General features: G+C 53.0%; 3 protein-coding genes across 3 annotated transcripts; 2 read left to right on the top strand and 1 right to left on the bottom strand.

The window, feature by feature from the left end:
• Positions 1-556: 556 nt before the first annotated feature.
• HMPREF1541_04155 (uncharacterized protein) lies at positions 557-3604 on the top strand (the record flags this gene model as incomplete). Its single annotated transcript, XM_008718501.1, has 1 exon — positions 557-3604. The coding sequence occupies one exon, from the start codon at positions 557-559 to the stop codon at positions 3602-3604; it is 3048 nt and encodes a 1015-aa protein (XP_008716723.1).
• Positions 3605-4992: 1388 nt separating this feature from the next.
• On the bottom strand, positions 4993-8652 carry HMPREF1541_04154 (uncharacterized protein; the record flags this gene model as incomplete). The annotated part of the gene is made up of 1 exon (XM_008718500.1): positions 4993-8652. One exon carries the CDS (start codon positions 8650-8652, stop codon positions 4993-4995), a length of 3660 nt encoding a protein of 1219 aa, XP_008716722.1.
• Positions 8653-9583: 931 nt separating this feature from the next.
• On the top strand, positions 9584-12952 carry HMPREF1541_04153 (uncharacterized protein; the record flags this gene model as incomplete). Its single annotated transcript, XM_008718499.1, has 1 exon — positions 9584-12952. One exon carries the CDS (start codon positions 9584-9586, stop codon positions 12950-12952), a length of 3369 nt encoding a protein of 1122 aa, XP_008716721.1.
• Between the last annotated feature and the right edge of the window lie 315 nt (positions 12953-13267).

Here is a 13267-nt window from a genome sequence, read left to right as displayed (position 1 = left end):
CGTGGAGAACTGTGGGAGGAAGGCATGGCCGGAAATGTTCCATGCAGGGACCTGTTCAAGGCCAGAGACACCCTTCCCACGGACCTCGCTAATTGATCTTTCGCTCTTGTTAATACAGAATCGGTAACCAGATATTGATGTTTCACAGACGATGATGGTCGTTGCCGATCAGGCGACAACGATGTCGGTGATCAGCGGTACGGGCCACCGTAGCTGCAAGGCAAGACTCCACTGGCAACGGCGCAGATGACGCACGACATGACTGGCCGCATTGCTGCCACAAGAATGCTCAAGCCACGTAGCGACCGAGAGTGAGACTTCGGTGACGCTCGTGGCTAACTGCTTTATTCAGGGATCCTGATCCGAGACGCGGTCTCGCCTCGCACATCGATGCGACCAGGTAGTCTGTTCGTCGGCTCCAACGCCTCCGTATCCTGTGACATCAACGGGACAACAACCCACTGCAACGTCTTACATCTGAAACCAGTGATGCCTGCAGCAGCTGGCTAAAACTGTCGCGTGCCCTTCCCGTCACCACGCGCGATACTGCCGCACTATGTCCGACAATGGGAGCAACCTCTCCAGGCGCTCGTCCTCCCAGACCTCCCATGCCTCGAGCGACAGTAAGAGAGCAAGAACCCTTCGGGACCGACCAAAGCGGGCCGGCTCAAAGACTTCGACCACTTCCCTCAGAGCAGAAGACCCTTCTCTTACCTCATTTCCATCATTCGACCCAGAACAAGGTCCAACACCAGAGTCTGGCCACCATGAGACCCTGCCAAAAGTCACGCGGACGACTTCTCAAAAAGCAAGAGATCGGAAGGCAACCCTTGCAGGTCTGACGAGTGCATCTCCTGGCCTTGGTGGCAAGGCTCTTTTTGATGACTCGCCTCGATCGTCGCTAGATATTCCGGGCTCGCTGCATTTGTCGAACGACGACCATATCAAGAGACTCATTGCAAGAACGGGGGCCGTCAAGTTGATCCGGCAGTATGCTGCAGACCTGGCGCAGAGGGACGCAGAGATATCTGCTTTGAGAGTTAGAGCAGATAATCGAGAACGCGAGCTGAAACGCATTCTCCGAGAGGCAGATGTGCCCACCACCGAAATCGAAAGGCGGTTGCTCAACCTTGAACATGCCGAAAACTCGAACAACGTCGGCCAGAGCAGCGGCACTAATTTCGACAGCTTGGTGAATGAAGCAATGGATACAGATATTACCACTACATCACCTCAAGCGCTAAACGAAATGGGAATGCCTATTCCCGTACCCCAACAGTTCCCGGCGGCGCGTAAGAGCTCTGCCAAAGCAAGCGCAACATCAAGTCGCCAGAGCAGCCTTACCAGCAGTCTTCTCAGTGACAAGAGTCAAGATCTCGACCAGACTGTTCGACCTAAACCTTCCAACTCTGCTTCCAGCAAAGCGTCTGGACTCCAGAGCATCTTCACCCCTCCATCGCAGTCGACCAGCTACTTTATTGGTGGTTCTAAACCGGTCCGAAAGGCAAAGGCCGCGGATGAAGTAAGCGTCAAGTCTACCCAGTCATCTCGTTCATGGACGCAGATATTTGGCGGAAAGGGTACGACTCGCGCAAGAGCGTCGTCAACACTTGAGCAAGTAGCGCAGAAGTCCCCCAGCGAGGCAGAGTCGGCACTCTCGAAATTATCAACGACATCGACGAATCCGCAACAAGCACCTAACCGGCCAGGTCCCAGCCACAGTGCGACATTGAAATCTCGCCCAGCTGGAAGACGGGGCCCAACCCCAGTGAGACTCTCAAGCAGTCCGAATCACACCCGCAAAGACTCAAATACGAGCTTACCGCTCACTGTGGAGATGGACAGCGTGTTGGAGCCGGCAACTCTGCCACCGACAATGACGGTCAACAACATGGATGCTACAGGTCTCCTCACAGATCGCTTTGGCTTCATCTACGATCAGAGGCGGCGCAAACGACAGTCTCTACAACTACCAAAGCACAAGAAGAATCAGATGAGTGCTGAAGTTAACAGCATCAGATCCGTTGATAGCATGCCGTCCAAGGATCCTATCGCGCGGTCATCCACGCCGGTGTCTGTTGACGAAGAAGGACCCAAGAAGTCGTGGCAGGATTACCTGAAACCGGCATACTATGTCGGTCGCCCGAAAGAGCTACTCTCGCATACACCGTCGGCTGGTGCAGTCGTCACCGTCGGCACGTTTGATCCTTCCGATACTCTGTCGCCACCTAAGCAGCCCGGCGCTGTCGTTTCTGCCGGTGAAGGAGGCCTCATGCCAGCGAATAGGACCGTCTCGCAGCCACAATCCACCCCAATTAACGCCACCTCTGGAGGGTCCGCTGTTGAGGACGATGCCGAGCCAAGTAATGATGCCACGCCTGCGCGATTACTGTTGGATCAATTGAATGAGCTTCACGACTCTCTGCAGTCAGAAAGAGTAGTCAAATGGAACAACTTTTTGCGTCTAGTCCGCGCCGAACGAGCTAGCAACGCCGATCCGGCGTCGAAGAACGCACCAGAAGCTGACCTGCTCGACGGTGAACTCATTGGCATTGCTACGCTGGGTCGTTCAGCAAACCAGCGTGCCAAGTATACGCACTTCAAATCGCTGGTCCTGGCAGGAATTCCGGTGACCTTGCGACCTAAGGTCTGGGCCGAATGTTCTGGTGCCACCGGCAGCCGCTTGCCAGGCTATTACGAAGACCTTGTGCTACGTTCCGACCAAGGTAGTGACATTGATCCAGATATCGACGTTCAGATCAAGGCCGATATCAGGCGCACTCTTACCGACAATGTTTTCTTCCAGACCGGGCCCGGTGTCAGACGTCTAGAGGAAGTCCTACGCGCATATTCCCTACACAATCCTTCTATTGGATACTGCCAAGGCATGAACCTCATCACTGCTTCTCTACTCCTCATCTGCGCCACCCCCGAAGACTGCTTTTGGTTGCTCGTCGCGGTGATCGACACCATCTTACCTTCAGGATACTTCTCTGGCAGCCTGCTCACCGCTCGTGCCGATCAGATTGTGCTCCGCGAATATGTCACCCAGCTTTTACCTTCTCTTTCCGCAAAACTCGAAGAACTGGGAGTGGAGCTCGAAGCATGCACTTTCCACTGGTTCCTCTCCCTGTACGCTGGGGTTCTCACGGGCGGTGAAGCTCTCTATCGGATCTGGGATATCGTCTTGACCTTACACTCGACCGAGGCCATGCCGAACTTTAACGAATCAAATCGCGCGAGCCTTGCGGTGGCGGTGGACTTTCCATCTTTGGGACTCAATGGCTCCTCGGCGCCCCCAACGCCTACCGCTTCGACAGATCCTGCAAATCGCAACGCGAAAGCACAGGAGCCTGGCGCGCACGATGGCACCTCTTCTCCATTTCTCTTCCAAATCGCGCTCAGTCTCCTTTATCTGAATCAGAATGAAATCATGGCACTCGACAGTCCTGCGGAAGTGTACACTTACCTCAACCACAATGTCACAGATCACGCGGTAACCGTGGACGCCTTGGTACAGGCGAGCGAAGCCCTTGGCCGGAAAATACGCCGACAGGATCTCCTCGAGCGACGGCGCGCAGCCATCAAGACCTTGGGCGGATAGAGTCCGAGTATCGATCATAGACCAGGGGCTTCCTCTGCTGCTACGCGGACCTGGGGGAGTCTCACAGGGAGCCTGAGAAGAAGCTTCAGAGGAAGAGCTCTGGTTGGACTATTCGAACCACGATAATGACTCAACGGTTAGTGAAAAGACGTAGTGGCTTGAAGGTCCAGCTGAGGGACAAGAATAGGTTAGATCAGAGGAATCCGGAGGATTGCTCGATGGATTGAATACAATGGAATGCTTTTGAATTTGCGGCACAGACAGCAATAGAATGAGAAAAGCAATGGAAGATGGGAAGAGGAAGCAGCAAGCAAAAGCTGCAGCAGCGCCCGGGTCGAAGAAGAAGTTCGCAAGGAGGAAAAGTCGGGTTTGGGGTTTATTCACACAGCGGGCGTCGGTCGTCCTTTACAACATATGTAGCATGCATGATACCCCCTCCTTTTTTTCTATGTTCTACAAGTCAGGACAGGAGGGATGCGATGGAAACGGAAAGATGTTTGTATCGTTTGGTCGGGTGGGCTGGCCAGCGTGGACAGTGGTGCTAGACGAGGGCTTTTTTCTTTAGATGGAAAGTGAAATGAAATGAATTAATTAATAAATCGAATTGAATCGAATTTCTCTCTTGTGTGTTGCTACCACTGTACCTATCACTGTCACAGGCTCTTGGAGATCTTACCTGACTTTTTACTTTTTACTTTTTACTGTGTGTGCTCTCTGAACTCCCCTTCGAGTAGTCTGTCATTGTACGGTACGGTGTCGCGCTCCATACCGCGACAGAGGGGGAGATGGAAGATGAATTGGGGGGGGGGGGAGTACGGTTAATGTTGTGCCGTCTTTTTTTCCCTTTCAACCTACCCAGCTGTCATGATCTCGATGTCGATGGCCGCCCCCTCGGTGTGGTCGATGCGCCGGCAACCGTTTGCAATCGTACAGTAGTACCGGAAGAGTCGACTCGAGCCTTGATAGGATGTGGATGGGGGATCAGAAGGGGGATACCTACCGTACACGGCAGGAGACATGCCGCTTTGGGAAAGCACACAACTTTCATCCGCGGCGCTTGCATGTTAACCACTCGGCCACTCAGCCACTTGGCGGATAATAGCCGCCGGTGGACAAATGTGATTTATGAGGCGCATGAGTCGAAAAGGAAACGGTGCTTGAAGCGCGTACAGACTTTGTATGCTAGCTAAAGATCTGTTTTATGTATGCTAAATCGCGTGCATCTCATCTATCGTCTCGGCGCGATATCTGGCAGGACCCGCGTGGCTCTCAGCTCGTGTGCTAGTGAGCATTGGAATAGCCGGACTTCCAGACCGACAATCACTTGTCATCGTGTGCCATACTTCCATTGCCAGAGCATATGGCGACGTATCTCTCCTTGGAAAGTTTCACTCATCCTCCTCAGCTCCAGCAGGGACATCCTCCGGAAAAATGAAGCCATTCGCATCACCGCCCTGCCCATCATCGTCGTCATCATCGCCGTCTCCGATCCCAAACAAAGCTAGCAGCTCCTTGGAAGTGAAAGCGGCTTCGCGGTTCTTACTGTCCATCACCGCAGCAATCTCGGCATCCTTTCGTCTCTGCATCGCAATCATCTTGGTATCAATCGTGTTCTTGATGATCAGACGCACGATTTCCACCTCACGCTCCTGACCGATGCGGAAGGCACGGCAGAATGCCTGCGTCTCCATCGCACTGTTCCACCAGAGGTCGATCAGAATGACCTTGTTGGCCGCTGTGAGATTCAGCCCGACCCCACCAGCCTTCATTGCTGCAATCAGCACTTTGCACTTCGGGTCCGTAGAGAACTTCTGGATCGCGGCATCGCGCGCTTCAAAGCTCAAAGCGCCATGGAATGCAGCTTGACCCCACTTCTTCTCCCGGCAGACAAGCATGAAGATCTTGATCAAAGCGCGCCACTGAGAGAATACCAGAACTTTGGTCTCCGGGTCGGCTTCGAACCACTTCTCCATCTTGTCGATGGCGGCAATGACCTTTGTAGAATGCAGGACTGGTCCTGGCATCGACAGCCAGTCAATGTCTTCTTCGAGCGACGCACTGTTTGGTGTTGAACGTCGGCGTTTCTGGACATCAACACCTGGCGTAGCACTTTCGCTTCGATCGCCGCTGGTTGATTCGTCAGGAAAGGCCTCGATCTTGTTGAAACGTGTGCCACACTCTGTGCAGCGCACCATGGTCTCATGTTGAGCCCTCGCAGTGTGTGACAGCTCCATCAGGCAGGCGTAGCAATACACATGGCCACACGGGGTGATACATCGATTCTCTGGCGGCTGACTGCAAAAATGACACAGCGCTTCCCTGTTAGCATTGTCCGACTTGCCCTGGTCCAACATAGACTGTAGGTATTTCTGGAACCTGTGAGTCGCCGCACCGCTAACGTCATTCGTGCTAACGGATTCATCCATTCTTTGGACAGAGCTGAGCGTGGTGCCACCTTCGTTGGCGCGATCAGAAGGCCCAAGGTTTCGAAGGCCCTCCTGGAGCCCCAAGAGAAGGCCGCCACCACCTGCCGCAGCCAATTCCGGGTCTGATGATTCCGTTAATGCCCAAAGTTTCTTCAGATCAGGTCGCTCTAGCAGATCTTTGAGGGTCTTCTGGATAAGGAGAATGTTGGCTGTGAGCTGACGCAACCTGAGCAGCAACACAAAGATAAAGGTGTAGTTCTTGTTGATGGTGCCACTTTTTGCGAACCCATTGATCTTTGCAACGAAGCGCTCTCGAACAATCTCATAGACCGCTTTCTCGATAGGGTTGAAGTCCAGATACAGATCACTTTGTGTGACTCTGGGTAGCTGCACGATGGGTTTCCCAAACATTTTGTCCTGATGGGTACGACGGATCATGAACTTCTGCAGTAGTGTATTCAATCGCTTGAGAGCGGCTGCGGAGCCTTTCTTGCAATAGTTATCCTTCCACAAAGTAAAGTCGCCCGTGTTCTTCACCTTGAGAAAGCGGAAGAATGCATAAAACTCCTCGATCGAGTTCAGTACCGGTGTCCCAGTAATGGCCCAACGGTACTTTCCACTTAGACGCCAGGCAGACTCACTGGTGCGGGATTCATGATTCTTGATCTGCTGGGCTTCATCCAGTATGATTCTGCGCCACTTGACCTGGTGCAGAATGCCTTTGGTAGCCTGAAAGTGGTCTTCCCACCATTTCTCCTTCGCAGCGGGCGTAGTCAACCAGGCTGGATATAACTTCTTCGGCATGGATTTCAACAGCTCGCTATAAGAAGTAATGACTATGTCAAAACTGCCTAACATGGCTACCGGATCATAGCCGAGGCCCGCAAGGTTCCGAGACTTGAAGATTGTATAGTTCTTGGGGTAATTGTTTCCCGAGTGCTGGGTGATTTGGTGCATCCATTGAGTCAGGATGGCATTTGGTGCAACGATGAGGGTAGCTCGCAGCTGTTCCTCATCATCTGGGCGGCCGTCGATGATGTTCGCAATAGACATGATAGTCTTGCCGAGACCCATTTCATCAGCGAGCAGACCACCAAAGGGGTCTCCTTGCCGTTCTCTAAACCGCATATTGGCAGCACCTACAACCTGGAAGTTGTGCAGAGATGTCTTCATCTCGCGGAGTCTGAATTTTCCTTTCTCCTGCACAATAGACTGGTATGTGCGAAACTGCTTGAGGCATTCTCTGAGTTCATCCTCATCATCCTTGTACTTGCGCTGTTCCTCAACTGGGAGGGATGCGATCAGTTCGGCGAGAGCGTCCTTCCGCCTGTGGCTCTTGAAGCCGGGCTGGGCTTCCGCTTCCGCATTTTCGTTTGCTTGAGTGATGATATTGTATGGCAGCAGAGATGTCATGTTGAACAGAGACCGAGGGACATACGACTTGCGACCGCGGCCTCGACCCCTTCCGGAGCCGCCACGGGTGCTGTTCTTTGGTTTATGGCTTGCGCCTTTCAGCTTCTTCGTAGTGGCCGGCTTTCGGTGACTGCGGGAACTGCCGCCGCGCCCCCGTTTGGAATTTGGACGTACGCCTGTACCTTGATCTTCGTCTTCGTCTTCATCGTATTCTTGCTGCGTGTCGTTGTCTGACTCTCCTTTTGCTTCGATTTCTGAGATCTCACGGTAACCACCAGTGTTGTGCTGCTCTTCCAGGTCCAGGGTGCGTGACGAGACAATATAGGCATCGGAGTCGTCAGGACTTCCTGTATGTTGTCTCACGGCTGTCTCTGGAATGAACATAGCGTGCTCTTCGCGAAATTCTTGTTCTCGATAGTCTTGCTTCTCTTTACGAAGCTGGCGACGGTCAAGCTCTTTTCCCTGGCGCTTCGTAAATTCAATCCGATCTTCTAACGTGGCTGTACCAGCGGCGCGCTTAGCATCGTATGCCTCTTTGATGTCGGCGAATGCTGCTGTAGCGTGGGCATCCTCTTCGTCGCTGTCATCATCGTCGAGGTCGATACTGGGATGATCAGCGTGCGCGGCGATAATGGCGGTATTCTTCTCAAAAGATTGAAGCATATTGACCATATCGAGTTCCTGTTCGTCAGCCAAAGCTTCACCTGGAGCCCCTTTAGCTGATGTCTCCTCGATTGATTCTCGAACCGGCATAGAACTGAAAGCGTCTTCATCGAGTTGTAGTGAATCCGGCATGGTAGGATCCAAGTCCATGTCTACATCCTTCAACGGCTCGGGATTCAGCTCTACTTTGACAGCCTCGACAGCCATGCTGAATGGCGCTGTAGTCATCGGCGCATCATCGTCGTCATCTGACTCTGCAGTGAGATCCACGAAAACTGGTGCAGAGGGTCTTGCGGAGTCTGATAGATTCTCCGCGGAGGCAGACTCATCTGGATTGGGAGATGGCTGAGCTAGGTCCATGATAGGACTTTTGGGTGCTCGAGGCTGTTGCTCGGTAAGGCTTGAATCTTCATCGGGATTGAACGGCGTGGTATGTTGTGGAACTTCATTAGAGATCGAGGTAGTTGGCTGTTGCGGAATAGGATTGGGTGAGGATCCCATGGAGATAGCCTCTACAATGTCTTGAGGATCCTTTGTTGGTGGCATGGCTTCCGGGGTTGAGGAAAGAGTGATCGAAATCCTTGACATCTCCCAGGACGAGAGAGTCTGCCTCTGTCCAATTCGTACCACTCGAGAGGATCGGCCAAAGGCAACGAAAAGCTGGTTGACGGTTTGGTACGATAGAAACTCAACGGTGTTTGTAGGGATCGGGAACAGTGTAGGGTTTAGATAGCAGGAGAGAGGGTGGTAGGAGGATAGAAAGTAGGAGTTGCATGAGAGGGAGTGGCATTATATAGTTGGGCATTGGGAAGTTGGAAGGGTCTGACAGTGAATCGCAGCCAATATTGAACCTATAGTGACAGGATCCGGGCGACTCCCAATGAGAGCATTATGAGCAGATGATGGAAAATCAGCCAGAGTACTTCCGCTGGGCTTTATAAGAGGTAGCTCAGTCGGAGCTTGATGCCTGGTGCCGCCATGTTGGACGGCGGCTGCTCGACCAGGCGCAAGACGCCGAAGTAGGCACACGCTTGTTCCTTCCACATAGTAATTAGAGCCATGTCTAGCTACGCGATACTGCATTCCAGTTTCCCGAACTGGAAAGTTGACGGGAAAAGGTCAATACAAGTAGCACATGGTTGACGATGGTTGTTGGTCGTCGTCGTTGTATCGTGAAGCTTGTGGTGGAACCGAAAGAGGCTAGCGTGGAGATTCACCGCTCATCGGGAATGATGGCACCCTTTGCGAGAGCCGCCTCTCTTTACACACCACCATCCTATTCTTTGCGCAACAGTGTCTCGGTCACTGTAGACGGTCACCACTTGCTCAAGAGCTGTCTTGTCGACCAGCTGTTAGCATGGAAACTCGAGCACCACTTCCTCCGCCATCCCGTCAACCATCCTAACACACCCGGAGCTCATGGCTTTCACACCGAGAGAAGCATTCCAATAACACGAGCCCGTCCTGACGAGACAATATGCTGGGCCGGCTGATCCAGGGCTATGGCAAGGGCCCTTCGAACCTCGAGTCCACGACCGAAGAGGCCCACAGTCGCTCCCTGCTATGGCCTTCGCACATCGTCGACTACAATCGAGGTCTCCCTTCCTCGCCACCCAGTACACCTATAAGCTCTTCTGCCGTCCGCATTGGCCCATTTGATGACAGAGGTGGAATTGAGATCAACCAGTCCAGAGATTTCCGAGTCATTATTGCTCAAGATGCGTTTGGCACACTGGACAAGCAATTGGTCTTATTCGATTCGCACAAAACCTCGCCGGATCCAAGTGGGGGACGAGTCTCCACCGGCCCTAAGAGTATACCGAGGGACAATGCTAAAGTTCGCATACAGCCTCAGCAACCTGCTGCTCATCAGCGCAATAGAAGCTCCACAATCGCAGGCCCTCCCAGCGCATGGTCACGCCCAAATCGGGAGCCTGAAGCTGACGACAAGGTAAATCGCTTATTGGAGTGCATGTTTGGCAACACGAGCACAACCAAAAGCGACTCCAGTACCAAAATGCACATCCTCTACTCCGGACGGGACTCGAGGAGCACAGAAGCTCCGAACTCAATGGCTACCTCGGCTCGTCCTCCCTTCGTCAAAGCTCTGACATCAAGCCAGCCTGCTGCAAATGGCAGGGGGCTTCGGACTGTAGGCCAGGAGGCCGTCTCCAACGAAGACGTGATACTGATTACGAGACTGTTCGCCGTTCCGCTGCCCGATTCCCAGGAACCTGTCCCTTCTCGATCCAAGTCTGGTGATCAAGGAAACCTGATCACGTCTCCCACTAGCGAGGATGGATCTGCCGTGAAGCGCACTAAGCTAATAGAAAAAAAGACACCCATGTATGCTGTGGCGCTGCTGGTAACTTTACCCCCCGAGGAAGCCCGCTTACCCTTCTCGCGGCCTCCTTCTCGCATGTCGATGGCCTCTTCCTCGTATCCAAATTCCTTTGGTTCCGATTTTGCGTCATCCTGGACTCTTCTCGAAGCTATTTCGGATTCCTTAGCTTCGTCAACTCGTTCATCCAAGCAGTTTGACAGGCGCATCGATGCACTCACAAGCGTTTGGGATGTCATACTGAGAGGACTTTCAGACGTTGAAGCCGTTGCCAAGACTGAAATCCGGACGTTGCTTCAATTGGTCAACCGTGAGCTCATGTCCTCGATGGTCAAAATACCCAAAGGGCCAAATGAGCAGCGAACCAATCAACGCAATATCTATCTCTCCCAAAGCTTCGCTTTGGCCCATGTTGCAGCTCTTCACCGGTCTAGTAAACATGTTGTGCAGCGTATCAGCTTGGCCCTGCGGATTCCCAAGGCTGTCACTGGAACAGGATTTGTCGACGGGCATTGGATTGACGAAGCACGCTATCTCGTACAAATCTGCGGATCCAAGACGCAGAACTACTTTTTCTTCAACTTATTGACCGCCTTTCTGGGCAACCATACAGAGTGGTTGGAGGGAAGCGGCTTTCGATGGGCATTCAAAGCCAAGAAAGCCGAAAATGAAGTTGATTCAGATCGCGACTCGTGCTCTCGGACGGTCATTGTTGCTGATCATAGATCATTGGCGCGGCGTCTGGTCTTTTTGCTGGCATCCTTCCTGCCTACATCCTCGGGTTTGAGCCCCTTTGAGCAACAAGCACAACAATTCAAGTCGCCCCTTGCCACTCCGGGCCTGCCGTCCTCTTCGCCACTGAAACATATCAAATACGCGGATCCCAGAGCATCAGATCTCAGCAGGCATGGCCATCACGTTTCATTTGGTATAACGGACACTACGAACCTTTCTACCAGCGCTTCGTCGACCGGTAGTGTTGGCCACGCCTCGGCCCGTCGCAATCGTCCGCAACTCGAACGTAAGGACTCGGACGCGGTGTCGGTCAGGACAGCTTCTCGTTTTCCAACTGTCAACTCCAGCACACATCTACGTAAAACCAGCGCCGCCAACTCGGCTATGACTCCTGACCCGGTCACCTCTCTTCCCTACTTCTCAGCTGCAGCAGACAGTTACTTTCCGGAGAACGCTGTCGTTGATGGTAGCGAAAGTGTCGCTAGTGATCAATTAGCCAAGATATTGCGGCGAGACAGCAGTAATACACTGCCTCCCCGGTCGTCTAGCGGCTCCTGGGGCTTCCTGGGCTTGTGGTCAAAAAGACCTACTCCGACGGGTAGTACTGAGGGTCGGATGACAGCAGATTCCAACCACGCTGACAACCCAGCAAACGTCGGTCCACGCAGAGAGCCAAGCAAGCTGGAGTCGATGGTGGGCGAGGCTGCTTCTGTAGCTATTCCAGCTCGGCCGAAATATCCCGAACAGGTTCAGGATCCTGGCTCGTTACCGAAAGATCTCCCCAACATTGGTACGCCACGTCTGAAGGTCGACGAAGAGGATGGCGTAGTCGATGTCGACATCGGAATCCCTGGCTTTCTCGGATGGGAGGTCGAAGATGGGCCAACTTCACCGCCGATCCGCCACCACTCACTATCAGGGAAAAGCTATGATGGTGCAACGTCAATACGCAGCTCTTTCTCCCACTCAACAACTCTTGGTGGAATGGCTAGAGGAGAGGAAACCAGTGTGGCTGGCTACCTCAAACAATATCATGAAGACTTTCGATTGCAGGCGGTCAGGCCGTATCCTGACCTGATGTCTGAGATCAAAGAATCCATGCTCAGAGAAAGTGACACCACTCTCAGCAAGAAGCAGGAATCGGTGAGCATAGAGGACAGTGAGTCTGGAGCTTGGTCGGTGGTAAGCTCGACCCTGGTGGTTGACGTTCGGAAGTTCACCGTGGAACGTCTCGTTCTACATCGCAAGCGACGTTTCGATGACAAGTCAGACCCAGTGACGCCGGTAACTCCGAGTGGTCAAGCTTCTCCGGCCACGAATCATCGATTCACGGTTGATACCATTGGAGATTTCGATCCAACCCTTGCGGAAGCAATAGAAGGCTTGCTCGATATGTCTAGGAAAGTATCTCACTTACGATCTACCTCGGGCGTGACCGCCTCGGGTGTGGCCACGCCTCCAGCATCCTTTGGCCGGGAACTTGATACGCGACCAAGAGCCCTCAGATCCAATTGTCGCCACGCTGTTGCGGACGCTCTGGAGCAAGTCGTGAGGAGTGTCAGCGAGGGCTTGGATAACCACGAGAACGGCCGCACCATAGGCCCACCAGTAGGTTCATCAAACACCAGCAGCTCTAAGAGCGTGACTGGCACCAACATGCTTCGCGAAGGTGTCAAGAATTGGCTCCTCAAAGTGGAAACGAGGAGGCTTTCTACATCACATGCGTGGAGAAACAACAAGGATGACAGAGAGTGTATTAGTATGGAGTGATGTTCTGATGAAGCGATGAGATACCCCTTGATGCAACCTGTATTATTATACGAGAGTTTAGACGGCGTGTAACACTAGCTAGCAATGAATGACTACCTATCAATCTAAATGTCCTTTGATCCATTGTTCGCTATTGTCGTACACTTGTAATCCCGGTCTGGCGGTAGGTCATGTGATGTGGCTTGGCGCTTCGACCTCGAGTCCAAGTACGCGCTGGAACTCGAAGCCTGTTCATCTGCTAGAACGACGACGGCTCGTCTACTTTTCGACATCAGTGGGGATTGGTACTTTCACATCTCTTCGACGACGCCGCCG

The sequence above is a fragment of the Cyphellophora europaea genome (genome assembly GCF_000365145.1).
Source record: "Cyphellophora europaea CBS 101466 unplaced genomic scaffold supercont1.3, whole genome shotgun sequence".
Lineage (NCBI taxonomy): Eukaryota > Fungi > Ascomycota > Eurotiomycetes > Chaetothyriales > Cyphellophoraceae > Cyphellophora > Cyphellophora europaea.
Note: the sequence above shows the minus strand (reverse complement) of the source record. Positions and strands in the feature narration are given on the sequence as shown.